The sequence below is a fragment of the Leiobunum rupestre genome, chromosome 1 (genome assembly GCF_980474605.1).
Source record: "Leiobunum rupestre chromosome 1, qqLeiRupe1.1.hap1, whole genome shotgun sequence".
Taxonomy (NCBI): domain Eukaryota; kingdom Metazoa; phylum Arthropoda; class Arachnida; order Opiliones; family Sclerosomatidae; genus Leiobunum; species Leiobunum rupestre.
The window spans coordinates 77,302,541-77,319,662 of record NC_143384.1 but is presented as its reverse complement, the minus strand read 5'-3'; the positions used below and the strand labels follow the sequence as shown (position 1 = coordinate 77,319,662).

The 17,122-nt window shown below is 36.2% G+C and overlaps 1 protein-coding gene and 1 long non-coding RNA gene across 2 annotated transcripts; one reads left to right on the top strand and one right to left on the bottom strand.

Annotated features, from left to right (window-relative positions):
* Positions 1–1,192: 1,192 nt before the first annotated feature.
* On the top strand, positions 1,193–2,028 carry LOC149966681 (uncharacterized). Its single transcript, XR_016472240.1, has 2 exons — positions 1,193–1,647; positions 1,750–2,028. It is a non-coding gene; the product is annotated as an uncharacterized LOC149966681 (long non-coding RNA).
* Positions 2,029–3,389: 1,361 nt separating this feature from the next.
* On the bottom strand, positions 3,390–7,299 carry LOC149966680 (uncharacterized). Its single transcript, XM_090167572.1, has 3 exons — positions 7,258–7,299; positions 6,222–6,520; positions 3,390–3,618 (listed from the first exon to the last, which is right to left on the bottom strand). Exons 1-3 carry the CDS (start codon positions 7,297–7,299, stop codon positions 3,390–3,392), a joined length of 570 nt encoding a protein of 189 aa, XP_090023698.1.
* Between the last annotated feature and the right edge of the window lie 9,823 nt (positions 7,300–17,122).

Genomic DNA, 17,122 nt, shown 5'->3' with positions numbered 1-17,122 from the left:
AACTGCCATCCATTTCGCGTCTCTTGGATGTTCAGTGGCCATTAACGGCAGAAATGTGGAGAAACTCAGCAAAACATCAGCTCAATGCGTCGCCAACGGCTTGTCGGACAGTCAAGTAATAATGGTCGTTGGAGACATCAGCAAAGACGAAGAAGCAGTCAGCGTTGTCGAGAAAACCATCTCTCATTTTGGAAAACTGGACATTCTGGTGAACAACGCGGGGATTGCTATTTCAGGAAACCTAGATACCTTAACGTTAGACAGCTTTGACAAAATAATGAACACCAACTTAAAAGCCGTTTTCCACATGACGAAACTTTGCGCTCCTCATTTGAAGAAGACCAAAGGGAACATCGTGAATGTCTCCAGCGTCGCTAGCCATCGACCATTGAGTGGAAGCCACGCTTATTGCGCTTCCAAAGCAGCCCTAGACCATCTGACCAGGACCACCGCTCGAGAATTAGCCAAGGACAAAGTTCGAGTCAATGTCGTCAATCCAGGGGGCGTTGCTACCGATATTTTCGAAAATATGGGAATGCAGAAGGATCAAAAAGATAAATTGTTGGAGGCCATGAAGAGAGTGCACGCTCTAGATAAGATTGCGGACTCCGAGGAAATTGCCAAGCCGATCGCTTTTCTCGCTTCCGACGACGCCTCTTTCGTAACTGGCAGCACGCTTCTGGTGGATGGAGGATTAAACTTGTTAGGTTTGGAAATTAACCTAGGAAATTAAATTCATTAAAATATAATAAAATGAAATAAAATAAAATAAACAAAAGTAAAGTAAAATAAAATAAAATAAAATGACGGACAATTTATAAATGAAATGAAAACAATAGAAATAGATTTGACATTGACTGTACTCGATTACTCGAAACAATAAAACCTTCATTGACTAATTTGCTTAATTTCTGGACGTCAGGACCACTTAATTTGGTAGAATTCCCTCCCACATAGAAGCTACTATCAACAAATTTGTTGAAGAGCTGAATTTCTGGACGTTAAATTTTATTTTATTTTCAGAGACTGCCTTTACTGAATTTCTGGGTGGTCACTTTGGATTAAACAACACATACGAAATCCACCAACTTTGCAATACAGAAATTGGTAGAACTGTGGCGCTTTGCTATACCTTAATGAATACATTTTACGTAGTGGAAAGAGTCTAGATGAAAACGTATGTAATAATTCAGATTTATTAGGATATTAGTTAAATTGCATTTTCGAATCATCTAAGTATTATGAAATGGCTGACAAATATTAAAACAAATAAAAGAGAATACCCCCAATTTCAAAAATAAACCAATCCAAATACTATCATAGGTGGAATGTTTTTCCCCAATGAGAGTCGAATTTAAAGATGTTCGACGAAACAATAAAATCAATCCTAAACAAGACGCCATCAACGGTACTTTTTTGCACAACACAGAAGAAATTATTTAAAAAATATATATTATTTTTAAAATAAGATTGTATACCATACCAAGATGTATCTTTAAAGGTTTCACAAGGGAAATACAGAATTATTAAAAATTACATGTTTCTTAAACGAACATTCAAGAGAGGGAAAGGGGATGCGGTTTGAAAATTGTAATGGAGGAAGAAACGGGGGTAGAGCTCCTGGCTCCGAACAAAAAAAAACTACAGGTAGTTTCCTCCTTTCGTATTGCAGTGAACGTGAAACTTCCATTTTTTGGTGTCTCCGAATAATAATTAACGAACGAAAAATGTTTCCGATTCTAATTACAGCGCACTACATTGTTTTTCCGGCTAATTTTCGGAAGAGTAGTTTTCACTGGAGCCAAAACTGAGCGACGCCAAGAGTCGTCAGAAAACCAAATCGACGATTCTAAAATCATTAGTCTTTCTCGCATCACTCGATTTTAAAATGTTTGTTTTGCTGAGAAATATGAAGGACGCTGACTGTCTGCTATTGTTTGAACGAAACTTTTTTTTTTAAATATTCTTAGTTTGATATTGTGAATTTTCCTGATCGGATTTAATTTTTTTATTATTCCGCAGAGATCATCAACATGCCAAAATAGCGTAATACTGTGGGTGTCTTACAAATGCAGGGTGTTTCAAAAGGTTATGCAAAAAATTTAAGGAGTTGTAGGGGGTGAGTTGAGGAGTATGCCTGTTTTTCCCCATTTTCCTACGATGAGTTAAAAGAGCGCCAGAGAGCTTCCAGGTGTGGCCTACTAGCCCCTGGAAGTAGGCTGCAACAAGCGCAAAACCAAGCAGCAGGGACTTTAAATACTGATTAAGTTTACTTTTTTTCGCTAGTTACCTCAATTTGTTTACAAAGTCCTTTTTTACTTATCACACAAACCCAAACCTTAATGTTCTCATTACCCTGCTGCTTGGTTTTGCGCTTGTTGCAGCCTACTTCCAGGGGCTAGTAAGCCTGACTTTGAAGCTCTCTGGCGCTCTTTTAACCAAAGAATTTAGACCATCGTAGGAAAATGGGGAAAAACACGCATACTTCTCAACTCACCTACTGCAACTCCTTAAAATTTTTACATAACCTTTTGAAACATCCTGTATATCCGTTAAATATTTAAAAATTGATGAAGTTGCGCTTCGAAATTTTGATAAATGGAAGCCCTATAACCCTGTGGCCATGAAGAAATTCAGCGCTTCATCAAATAAGTCAATTCCGTTCAGACGGTTTATAAGATAGTAGTTTCTATGTAGGAGGAATCCTACAAAATTCAGTGGTCCCACGTCCAGAAATTCAGCGAATTAGTCATTCCCTTCATAATTCAATCCCAAACTATAGAGCCTAAATTAATTATGTTTTGTTTCTTATAATTTTTGGGCAATGTATAGTAAACCATACAATTAAAATTATAGTTCACCAAAGGGTATTAGTTCCAAGTGTAATTTTTTTTAGTTTTTATTACGTGTATTAAATTATCATCTGAACTAAAAACCCTCAAATTTTGTTCTTATTTCACTTAATAAGGAATATATAACAATGTGGGTATTTTAAACATTTATAGAACACTTCTTTTTTTGTGTTTATTTGGTTGGCTTCCTATTTAGCAATTTACATCGGTTCAGAGCCACCTGGACATGAAATGAGATGGTACACACCTTTCTAATTGGAACGGAGTCTCTAAACCCAACGGTTCTCGAGATAGTTTTTGAATGACCTTGAAGATCTGGTTTAAGGTCATTGAGTTTCGTATCATGTAATGACCCTCTGCGCGTGCTATACGATCTGAAATTATAAATCTCCTAGGAAAAAAAGCTTTTCAATTATTAACTGTGGATCGTTTTTTAGTGAACCAGATCAAGATTTAATGCAAATGCAAAACAAAATTCCTATTAATAAGATTCACAATTTTTTTATATTGATTTCATTGTAAAGAAAATATTTAATGTTAACCAAAATTTGGATGGTTTTGTCGGGATCGGAAGCAAAGTTCCAACGAAAGAACGACCCCCGAAAACGTCAGCGCGAGAATCCATAAAAAAAAGATGGGCGAGACGTCTTCAAACGCGATGCTCGTTATCAATTCAGTTTCCGCAGTCCATTCGTACTTTTCCACTAAGCGCTTATCTTCGAAGAAGCAGCTTGATAGTAGATGACCTTCCACAATTTTCAAGATTCTGCAATTTTAAAAAGCTGTTACTACTATCCCTTGTACGCATCCGCGGTTTGACGGAAAATGTGCGTCCATTGAAAATTGCCTCGAGCCTGTGAAGATACATGTTTCATTTTAAGGTCTGATTTTAATTCAGGCAAAAACGCATTTATAGAAATTTATTATAGTATTAAAGGTGGGCTTTCACTAGGGAAAAATAACACGATGGTAAGTATTATAGGATTAAAGGTGGGCTTTCACTAGAGCAAATATAACACGATGGTAAGTAATTCAAGATTAAAGGTAGGCTTTCACAAGAGCAAAAAATAACACGATGGTAAGTATTATAGGATTAAAGGTGGGCTTTCACTAGAGCAAATATAACACTATGGTAATTATTATGGGATTAAAGATGGGCTTTCACTAGAGCAAATATAACACGATGGTGAGCAATATAGGATTAATGGTAGGCTTTCACTAGGGCAAAAATAACACGATGGTAAGTATTATAAGATTAAAGATGGGCTTTCACTAGAGCAAATATAACACGATGGTAAGTAATATAGGATAAAAGGTAGGCTTTCACTATGACAAAAATAACACGATGGTAAGTATTATTAGGTTAAAAGTGGGCTTGCACTAAATCAAAAATGTCAAGAACGACTGGTTTTCACTAGGCCAAAAAAACCCCGCTGCGACAGCAAGGGTCGATGAAAAATAAAATGTATTAGGCCTAATGAAGATTTTAAAATGAAAAACAAATTTAAACGGAGGAACCAAATGGATGTTTATTTGATGAAGACCTGCGGGTCGAAAGCTCAATTTTATTTCTACTTCATCAAATAAATGTCTATGTGTTTCCTCCGTTTAAGTGGGTTTTTAATTATAATTTTGCATGGATCCTATTAAAACATTTTATGTTTGAGATTCTAAAAGTCAACTCTCGCCGTCAAGGCGTTTTTACCTCTCCGAGGGTACTTTGTATTTCAACAAGCACTATACAGTTTAAACAATATCTTGCGTGTCCTGGCTCTCGGAAATATTACTTCTTGGCGATTTCCTAGAAGGATGATTTATTTAAGCGCCTATTTCGGATATTTTACCTTAGCTCTTTTATTTTGAATTTATTATTCAAAATGTTTGAATTAAAACTTATATTTATACGAATCTTGGTATACGATTGAAGAAAAAAAGACTTTAATAATACTGTGAAAACAACGATAGGAAACGTTATGTCAGAGGTGACTATTGACACGAGTCTTTAAATGTAATATCTATGCTGTACTCATTTATACCTAAGGTGAAGGCGCAAGCTATAAAATGGTCAATTGTCCAGCGAAGAGGGGAGAAGTCGGAAGAAAAGGCGAGCGAGCGTCCTCTTTCGAAAATCAGCATTACAGGCTGGCCGCTCGAAATCCAAAATCAGGTTTTGCGCGAAGCGTAAATACAAGAGGCTCAAAATGTCAAGGGTAACAGCTGGTGTGAGAAGGAAACAAAGGGAATATTCGGTTCAGCCACGTAAAAAAGGTGGCCGCAGAATTAGATTATAGGAAGTGATCATAGAACCATAGAGCCCACCGTGGGCGCATTTGACTTACCAGAAAGAGGGGGGAAGACTGGGCGGGATGATAATTGTTGCCCCCCCCCCCTATCACAGTAGTAAGACCAAGATCGGTACCTGGTGGAAATTTATAGAAACACGGGAAAATGGCAGTCGATATAACCGCTGAAACGTATATGCGATCTATTATGGATATTAACAGCTTAGAAAGTGAAACAGATACATCAACTCAATATAGCTATTATTTAATTAGCAAATCTAAAACGAAAGATAAGTCTGTAGCATTTAATTTCGATAAAAAATTGGCAAATATTAACCAAAAAAGTTTTAAATCGGTTTCTTAAACCGGAAATTAAAGAGAATAAGACGCCGGTATCACAACCCAAATATATCCACGGTCACACATATATACATATTTACACTTATTTGTTACTTCTAGTCATACTTTGAAAGCATCGAAGATTCCTTCGATCAGTGTCACTCTTATTTTTTACTTCTGATCACACTTAATTGTTACTACTAGTCAGCCGTTGAGTGTCACACTTATTTATTCTGGTTAACTCTAACCGTAACCAATATAAAGCATAATTATTATTATTATTATATTTCTCTTGTAAGATATATATTGTATGCCTCTATTATTAGTTAAAGTATAAGCTAGTGGTGATTGGCTCAAGATACGTTAATAAACCAGTTGTATCGAGTGTTAGCGGACGATTTTCCGAATAAGTTCATACCCCCTTTAACTAGAGCAGGTGGTCAAATTGGCTTAATTTAGTAAATGACCTGGCAAATAGTGATCTTTTCAATGAACAATATGGGGGCATTCCTGAACTACATAATTTCATATTGGACTTCCTAAAGGTTAACGATGGATGATTCAGGAGCAAATAACTCACGTGAGGTCAAGTGTTTCAAATAACTCACGTGAGGTCAAGTGTTTCAAATAACTCACGTGAGGTCAAGTGTTTCAAATAACTCACGTGAGGTCAAGTGTTTCAAATAACTCACGTGAGGTCAAGTGTTTCAAATAACTCACGTGAGGTCAAGTGTTTCAAATAACTCACGTGAGGTCAAGTGTTTCGATGGTGTCTCGAGTCAAATTGCGACTGTAGAGATTCGTGACGACAGAAGAGCTTAACGATTGCTTTCCGTAGTAGAACTTCATTTCCTCCTTTAGGTCGAGGGTATCAATGGCCAGACGGAAACAACCCCAGAAGAACAGTTTGTTCAGGACGATCGCGCTTTGTCTGCTGTGCAGCTCTTGGTACAAGATTTCGTTCATAAAGATATTTTCCACCGACAAAAGGCCGTTGTTTTTCTCAATACTCAATAACAGTTCAGCGAACGACTCGTCATAAGACGCCTGTTAACACAAGGTTCAACAAAAGTGAAATATAATGTAGAAGTTAATTTTACAGGTGACGTTTTAACTCAGTCAATTACTAATATACTAAGTACTTTACTAATGCAGCGATATGATACTTTTCTAAGTGCTTTACTAATTAAGCAAATTGATAATTTACTAATTATATTACTTTAATTGATAATTTTTGAAATGCTTTACTACTCAATTTAATTGATAATTTGCCAAGGACTTTACTAATGAAGCAAGTATCGAAATTTCTAATTAAGCAACTGAATAATTTTATAATTGTGCAAAAACGCGAATTTAACAAATTACTAAATTCCTAATTGCACAATTTACTTATTTAGCAAATCATTGAAATTAATTCAATTTTAGTTTGGCTAAAAAATAATATTTCTTTTAACTGTATTTTAGGAAATTACCATTTTTCCAGTTTAAGTAATAAATTTAATTTTTTTTAATAAGAAAATGTTGTTTTATTAAATTTTCTATTTTACCTAAATCAAATTACTAAATTTAGTCATTTATTTAACTAAGCAAATCGGTTTTAGCCACTAAAGGAATAACATGTTTATAACTTTAGTTTAACTAGTAAACGTTACTGATAATGTACTGCTGTTTAGTCATATATAAAATCACTGTAAATGTGAGGCTAATAAATAGCATTTGCCTAAGCTACCCTTTATAATAAAGACACCACTGTATGCAAACTACTTATTTCTTTCTTTTCGTACTTTTCCCAAAACTATTCGGTATTCGCTGGCAAATTTAATCATTCTTGGTTTTATCTCCGGATGTTTCAGCAAGTCTACAATCGTGTCAATTGTCGAATATCCGGCGAAAGAAAACTTTGATTTCAGAAAGGAACTCAGTTGAATCCCCATCACGACACAGAATATTAACCACGATGCCAGCACTACTTTAACAGATTGTTGCTTGGAAATTGACGCTATGGCTAAAATGAAAAAACTAAACTGTTCAATCTTTGATTTCTTGAATAAGACGACCGATTTCTACTTGTTAAAACGCATTTTCCTATTGATTTTACGACTATAAAACCAATTTTGAAAATTAAACATCAGTGTAGATGACTCGTAGAAGTATTCGTTTTCTCGGTTTGGAAATAAATTTAAGTTATCGAGTACTATCAGGAAATTATATATAAGGATCCATTGGCACCGTGCTGCAAAGGGCCATGAGCGGACCGTTCAATTTGGGGACCCTGGATTAACACTGTTTCCGGCCTATCCAATGAACTCAAGTTTGGGGATATCAGATGCATTTTGCAGGGTAAATGAAAAATTTCGTGTTTCTTTAATTTAAATTGTTTTTATTTTTTTGACTGCAAAGAGGGCCCTTTGATTGAACGGGGGCCCGGGCTGCAGCCCATAAAGACCATTCCGAGATCCCCTGTGCTGGAGAAACTACATCGAACGTAAGACGTGCTTTTCTTCAAATAGATTTTCAGTCTGCCGTCATTAGGAAGATGAAGGACATTCACTCGGAAAATAGACTGAACAGAAAACGAATTTAAGAAACTAGTTAAGTTTCGACGAAAATCACGTATTCGAGACAAGGCTTAATGGGGACTAGGCGCCTAGTCTAGCCTTGCACGGCACGAGCATAGTTTTCATTAGATATTCCTCGTGTATACTTAAATAGTTCCCTGGTGCTATGGTTTTTACTTGAGATAATATTATATTTTTGTTTCAAGATGAAAATAACATTAGCTGATTTTTTTCATAATATTTCCTTAATACTGGCTTCATTTGTCGAGTTTTTGACTAAAGTTACTGGACACTTAAGTAGACGGGAACATATCTTTTAGTTTTCAGTATTTCCCTTAAAGGGAGTATAACTCTAGCAGGGAGGCTCAAGCTTCCGTTATTTCTGACTCGTGAACTTAGTAAAAAGTCTAGCAGCAATATGTATATACACCTCGCAACAGGATGGTAAATTATAACTTCCGCCTAAGTATCAGACTGTCGCGCCACGAGTGAGTACTGACAGTAGCTTTACATTCCCTTCTGGAACTTAACCGAAAAGCGAGAACGAAGAAATACTTTATAAATTCGTCTGGTCTATAGCAGCATTCTCCTTTGGCGGGATATGCCTAAAGTTCTAACGTCGTTGGCTTAGCATGGATGCATGTTTATCCCCTATCGTTCAGCTGGTGGAACCTTTAATTTTATTTCAGAGGCTATGAATTTTTATAATTCTTGATGTTTGTTCGGCCCAAAGATAAATCTAAAATATTGTTTTTTCAAGGTACTGTTTTTCCTGATTTCAACATTCATCTGAATGTGAGCCCCTGTTTAAGAAACCCGCTTTGGAAAAATCAGTTACCTACACAAGGCTAACCTTAGTGTCGCTACCTAGAATGGTGCGGTATCAATTTGAACATTAATGATCATGGTTGAAGAATAGGGGTTTTCATGAAATAAAACAAACAAAATTAAAGTATAAAATGTTTTTCTCTGCGTTACGGGCTGAAGCTTTTTAGTACTTCATTGGCACACGCGTTTCACACTTGGGCTTCAAATTCCAAAATCTTTATCGATTTCGGCGCGCGCTCTATCTTTAATAACCATAGCTATTGATGTAGAAAAAACGTTTACATTTGACCTCCCGTATTTTATAGAAACAAAAAACATTACGTTGGTCGACAAGTGGTCGTAGTAGACACCAAAATGAAACGATGAACTCGATCCAGAAGGAGGTAATTTCTTTATTTTTTGATAGAGTATAAACAATGTCCACCAGTATAAGGGTCAAGAAAGTCAAAATGAACACCTGTCGAATTGGATTTGAAAGGTAAAGTAGAAGAGTACTTTAAATAATGGTTTTGCAATATCACAACTTAAATTGTCAAAGATTTCAGAAATAGCAGCAGTTTATAACATACCCATTTAGGGAGAAAATATCTAACTGCACGTTTTTTTTGTAACATTCTATGATCTTCTGTGATTCGCTATGAAAATTCAACTGACATATATTTAAAAAAAAAAAATTCTTCTCGCTATGCGAGACCTTGGCTGTTATGGGAACCTTATGAGAGGCTTATGATCACGCCCACATCGTCAGTCCGTAAGGTAAAGTGGCTTCTTTTAGTGGGGTGGCAAAGTGGTTACCCTCACCTCAAAAAGGAGCCGGGTCCGATTCCTTTGGAGTTGAGTTTGCAAGTTCTGCAAATTCCCATTTTCTATAAAAACTTGTTGAGGTGAACGGTAATAGTAAGTGTAGGGAGCTGTTGGCTCACGTGGCAAGAAGGGCCTGCATCCACCCTCCTACTCATTGTAACCCGGCCACCTGATTTAAAGGCCTTAAAAGTCGCAAGACGACTTTGGCCCGGTTGGGTGCCTTGGGTATTATCATAGCTAATTATTAAAAATAATAATTAATTATAAATTATTCATTGCCGTAAAATGTTCAAAATTTTTAATAATGAAGGAATAGCTAGATACTTCCTCCCAAATGGGTTTCTTATAAACCTCTGGTAAAAGTAGTGAATGAAATAGCAGAATTTACCGAAGGGTCGCATTCTAAAACATTGGATATAGCCGAAATGATGAACGGCTGTGGTGCTCCAGAAAGAATCAACGTCTCTCCGTCGGCCGCCCAAGTAGAATGAACCAGGTACTTGAAGTTACCGAAAACTGAAGTATCGAAGACGACTAAATACACTTCAACTTCCTACAATTAGATTTAAAATTCGTGTGTTAGATTGTGAATAAAATTTGTGGCTGTTTCGGAACATCTTTCCCTATTCCTATTCCAGTGCACGTTCCGTAGATCCTTCATAAAACACCTCTACAACTAAACAAATTCACTAGGTTTTGGTATGTTTCAATATTTTGTTGCCATTAAAAATATACTAACACTATTATTTAAGAAAAAAAACATTTATATTTAAAATTTAAAGGAAATATTACAAAATGTTTAGAGATAACCTTCGCAAACAAACCATTAAGCAGCGATGTAAATGTTAAAAACCATAGGGAATTAGCACCCGATAACGGAACTATTTGGTCAGGGCGACGGACATACTTGATCCGAGCTTCGCGTAATTTTGTTTGCTCGAAGACCTATCGGTACGTGCTATTTGTAGGTTTTTAAATTTCTTCAAATTTGTTTAGGGTTTATCTTTTTTATCCCTTTTCATAATGGACTAATCTACTTATTCGCTAATTTTATCATCCTTTGCATTGCAGTCCATAGGTGGTTCCTTTTAACGTTATAATAGTTCTTTTTATAAAATAACCTTGGCCATCTTGTTGAAATGTTGCCACCCCGCTTCAGCTATCGATCCCTTTTCTCTCCCACTAAAGAGTTTATGAACTCATTCTTAGGCATTGGCTGAGCTATTCCAGGGAAACATTTCCACAAGTTGGGCAAGCGTAAACATATTTTATAAAATCAACTATTGATGTTATACATGTATTCTATTCAAACGATTTATTTTTGGGTTACAAAGCCCAAAATAATTAATGAACAATACAACTCGAAATTATAAATTGTTGGAGCTTGCGTGACAAAGAAATCACGTGAGCTACAACAATTTTTATTTTATTTTGGGCTATGAACACCCAAAAATAAAGCTTTTTACATTTTAAATAGCCACGCTTCTTAAATTCCCTTCTAAAAGTATTTATTATTAATTATTACTAGGTTTTGTTTTGGCAAAGGTGAGCTTGGATTTAAATAAATACTTACCGGATACATGAAATAAGGGTCTATTGCGTTTTCCAATGATGAAAATGGAATTGGTATGGTTTGTACGCTGCAGTTCAAATATTTCTTATATGCGTTAAATGAAATTTCGTAACAGCAAGCAGCAGATGCAATAGAATCGGAGCTCTTGAAATTACAAGAAAAGTAATGTTAATCAATACGTTGTTTCAATGCCTTTTTGATTCGGTGCTTGCTCGTAGCATTGTAGGCATAGGTCGTAGCTAAGCCCCACCTTGAAACAACCGCCATGACATTATTTCACGGCAAAACTATTAAAAACTAAATTATTTCATGGCAAAACTCCACACGATCCCGCGATACTAACCACGTGACTATTAATGTCATGGCCGACCTAAAAGCATTACATTGTCAACGAAAATCGGTCACACACACGAGTAAGCTACGAATAGTGGATATGCATTTTACCTCTATTAAACCAACTTTCAACGCAACCATCTTCCAGAGAATTCTGGGGATGATCAATAAAATATTATTTTAATATTTAAAAAATCTGTCTTGATTTTAAACAATTACTCAATTTAATCAATATTGATATTTCTATTTAAATATTTAAATAATACCTTCTTAATTTCTCTAATAAGAATAATCGATTTAGTGTACGTTCAAGATCATACTGGACAGCATAGAGGAGATCAAATCAGTCACGATACTTTCTAAGCTAGAATGGTAACACAATCCTCTTTGTCATATGAGAGATACGCTTACGTTTTAAATAAAATATTGTTGTGATGCCTTGGAGCTATGGCTACAATGCCCTGTCTTGTCAATAACCTGGACCAAAAAACTTTCAGGTTGACAGGTATTATCGATTTCCTATACAACCCGTTTTGTTAAGCGAGTCCTTTATGATCTGTTGAAGACTCTTTTCTTAACAAATGGCATCTAAGTATAATTAAGAAAAATCGTTGCATTTGTTACTGGTATTAAATACAATGAAGAATGACTACGTTAGGACGATGTGCGTACATCATGGTCAAATTCACCTCTGGCAATAGAGGAGAGAAGAATTAATACGCTCCAATCGCGACGAAAGACGTAGTTTTTAAAGAACCAATGAGATAGCGAGTTGTTTTGATTATTTTAGGGGGAAGGAGCTTACTCTTCGAGCGTGATGGGAATTGGTAGCAACGCTAAAAAGCGTCTCAATCATAATCATTCTCCCCAAGTAGAAACGAATACAATCTTGGTATAACAGAAGTCCTAAATAACATTTTTCCTTTTGGTGAGATACGCGATTGACAAAAAGGAATTAAATAGCAGTTAAGGACGAATGTTGCCGAGAATCTCAGCCGGTCGTTTATTTGACGTGTGCCAAAAATAATAGAGCAATAATAAGCAATAGCAGTGTTTCCAAAAAATTCTACTATAAAAAGACTTTAAAAGCTTCTAATATTTTCTACTAGGAATGATTATCAAGGATAATATCTTTCCCATTTTGGTTTACTTATAGCAGGAGTAAATAGGGGGGGGGGGGGTAGGCATTTGTAGCTTTGGCCAGAACAAGTCGGCATGTGATCAGCTTTCAAAAAGGGGGGGAGAACAAAAAAACGAGAATATTTGAATTTAGTCAATCATAAAACACTTTGGAAAAGATCGACGGGAGCGCTTGGTCATGGCGCTCTGCACGAATATTTATATAATGAACTCTAAAACCAAACTACCCATCAATAACAGATCAGTAACAGAAGTATGCTTTTGTTTTTCAAATATAGCAATCAAGAATGACTTTGTTGAGACAGTCATCGAGAATCATGGTTAAAGTTGAAGTTCCCACTGCACGCTTTGCTCAAAACAACAGCGAATTTTGAATTTTGAAAGTTTTAGTGTAGATTTTAAATAAATATGAACAGTATAGGGGATTAGATAATTTATAGATTAAATGATATGGTTTTCTCTTTAAGCAACCAATGAATATTCTATTGTGAAGTTATTTATCGAATTTATTTTTGTTTATTTAATTATTTTTCAATAATTATATATGTTTTCCTTATAAGTCTTAACGGATAAGTTTTCATTAATTCGTCTTATAATTAAAGAGATCTAGGACAGCAAACTCATTCCGCCCAAGGAGAAAGAAACGCTATGAAATATATCGAAATAATTAATTATCATTATACAGGTTAAGCCCGTGGTAGAAAACGACTTGAGGGATTCGGTAGGAAAGCGTGTACTTTGAGTGCAATGAGTTTATTTAACCATGTAGATCTTGCGCTAGAAAATGCGTACGGGGAACGTGTAAGGGAAACGGGTCTGTGGAAATATGATTTATATTTTGAGTTGTGCTTCTGGATAAAAAATTTATGACGTTTTAGGGTCGTACGTTTCGGGCCCTACGTTTTGGGACCACAGGAAGAGCCCAAAATTTACACCACTGTATAAATTTCTGATTCGAGTATATATTTTGTTCATTCCTTTGTCGAAACGACTTAAGCGAGCGAGAGTTGGAAAACCTTGTTTCGTTTGGCAAAACCGAAAGCTTTGCCCTTACCTCGCCCCACACCTCCTTGGCTCTAGTTGACGAGATATTAGATTAGCCGCCCCTACAATGAGACAGTCTTCGCTTCGCCCCCATAGCGTAGTTTTTTCAATAAAATTTTATCTGACATTACTTTCACGCGATAACTGACGTCGTACGCGTTGTTTGATATGATTAATTGGTTGCTGAGGTTACTACCGAGATTCAGAGGGACAATTAATATCAAAAGCAATATGATTGTTAATATTTATGTAGAAGGGGCTAGAAGATTAGGCCAGAGGCGTAGTCATGGCGCACGTGTCGGACACCCCGAAACGTATGGTTTTATGTTCAAATTGTTTCTTGTTTTTTTCAAATGTGAAATAAAATCCTAGCTACTCCACTGATTTGGGCAGGTGCACTCGCCCCCGCTTTAGATACGGCACTGATGGCCTAAAGTTTCATATCGGCTTTTGATTTTCACTAGTTTGCTAGCTAAGGGCCTGTTGCAAAAGCCCTAGCCAAAGTGCTAGCCCATAGAATTTATAATGTGCAATTCTAGCAAAGCAGACTTTTGCAACGGGCCCTTAGAATCCTAGAATGTTACAAAAGCAGGCGATAGAAAAGAGGAAGAATCAGTGTTTCCACTTTGCGGCGAAAAAGGGCGTTTTCGGCGAAAACTATCTTGGTGAGCGCCAGAAATTTTAAAACCGGCGAAAAGGCTAAAATCATTGAAAACGGTAAAATTTGCGGTATAAATATTTTAGTAGCCCCCCTACTGTGCCCCCAAGGGCAACCCATTCATTTTTTTGGCAGACATAAACTTTATCTAAAATGTTTTTTTTTTTAAAATAAATATATTGCGTAAATCTAAGAAATAAAGAGAAGAAACATATGCAGTAACACTAAAGGAAATTAAAGTAAATTTATGGGGGGAAATTGTGGCGAAAACGGTGGCGTAAATCGACTATAGGACCGGCGAAAACTGATAAAATTCCTCCTAAAATAGGCGAAAATCTCAACCGCAGAGTGGAAACACTGGGAAGAAAATTTGGGGCAGTGATTTTCCATGGTCTCTCCATTCCTAGCCCAATGGCAGGGAAATTGCAAAATAGAGATATAAAATATAGTATGTTTGAAGCAAATAGTGTATTTTTATCGAAGAACCTTGTGTTTGGGGGTAATTTATGGCAAACATGTCGCCCTCTATATATCGTCACAACTGAAAACAATACGCACAGACATTTTAGTCCACACAATCAAGAATGTTTTGAAGTTACTAAGAATATTGGACTACAGGATTCTGATTCCCATCCTCGCAGCCTTTTAGCTTAAATTCGTCTGCTTTCCCATTCAAGTTTGCTATATGGTATGACCTTGAATGCGCCTTAAATGCAGACGAACTTTCTCCACAAAAGCTGTGAGGGTGGTACCAGGGGTTAATGCTATGCTGAAATATTCTTAGTAACTTCAAGTCTTCAATACATTCTTGACACAATAAATTATGTAAAAAAAATTATTAATCGGGAAAATTATCAATTCCTCGATTCATATTACCCAAAACCGTTATAGGGCCAGCGAGGGCTTCGTTTCCGCTATCGATTGATGTACATGACCTTTCAATCCCTGACGGTGCGACGGACAGTCAATTGGATCAAGAACGCATAGAGGTACTAAGAACTTGGAACCTTAATATTCGCCCATGCTGCCTTGTTGTTATACTTTCAGAAGCAGTCTAAGCAGTCGGCGGTTCTCTCTCTATGTAAAACTCCATTACACCAAGGCCCACGTTAGGCTTCGGCAAAGTATAACTTCATGGCGCCAAAATTTACATTTTTCATAGTTCTTAGTAACTCTATGCGTTCTTGATTGGATTTATGTTCCTTATCTACTCCACCCTTTTCAAATTCCGCGCGCTACAAGCCGAAACCATGCTTTACTAGACAGCGTACGCCGTGAAATTTTGCAAAGTTTTGGGATTTTAATGTTAGCATATTTAACACAATCAATCTCTGATTGTCGTGATTACTATGTTTTACCAAATAGATGGACGCTGAGAAAATACTCACCATTAGTCTTTACAGATTAGAGACCATCAATGATCAACTATACATATAACTAGACGGAGTATAGCAGCTTATAAGGCACTCGCGTTTTGTGCCCGGTTTTCAGTCCGGTGCGTGTCTTATAAATGTGTGATATGGACAAATTTCCGTGGAGCCACCAAATAGTTTAGTGGAGAATGGAAAACTATAAAAAGCGGAAAATTCCAACTCTGGATCCAAAAACGTACTAGGCTTACCGCGACTTTTAAAAATGGTTCAATTTACGAAAATAAAGTTAGTTTATATGATGGTAGGAAAATATTGCATTTTTGGGAAACTACAACGCGAAATTAAACATTTTACGTAAATTTAAACTTCAAAAACCTGAAAATGGTACAAACTTATGGGGTTCCCAATTGCAAAAGTCGGTCAGCAAAGGAAAACAAGTTGGCAAGCCAAAATATACCTCTCCTCGGTAGAATTGTCCCTAGTGGTATTAATTTCTCGAGATAACCCTTAAAGATATATCTCCGCAATTTAGAGTTATTTGTTAAAAATATTAACCCATTTCTATCCCGCCCGGTATAAAATTTTAATTATAATTAAAATAATTGAGACGAAACGACCAATTTTAATTTATTCAGAATATCATAAGTTAAGTAGTTACAACAGTAAGTTAGACGTACTATAACAATGCACAATTGAATTAAACCCTTTTACAGAACAAGTTTATCAGTTAATTATAATACGAAGCAAATTTTAATGAAAGAAATATCTACAGAGGCTTTTTGGAATTACTCGCTTACGAAATACTTGCCGCATCTTTAACGCTCATTTTATTTCAACACTCGCCCTTGATGAAGATACCGTAGATATCTGGTAGTGGACGACTCGTTCACTTCCTGTTGACGTTGTGACGCATACCACATGAAAAAGACCAATGCCGTCCAATTTCCAATATCATATAATGACTCGCACACCCAAGAAATCATTGACTGCGTTAGAAATCGTAGATATCCAAATATCCACACCAAATGTATTTACAAGAAGCAAAAACCTTACCATCAACAAAGCACAGAGAGCCACTTGACTAACCGCCACCTCTTAAAGCAATTAACGTTAAATTATCTCCTTTGAATTAGCAGAACTATATATAGGTCGTTAAGAAAGTGGACCACCCACAGGGTCTACCCTTTAACCCTCTAATCTCGGCTGACTGCGCTAAAACAAGATTTAACCTTTAAAAAATACCAGATTAGGCCTTCATAAATTCATTAATAAAAAAAGACTTTATTACCTATTATGCTTACGATGCCTGTCTTAATTTCAGTGAATCTAAGCAGCTAT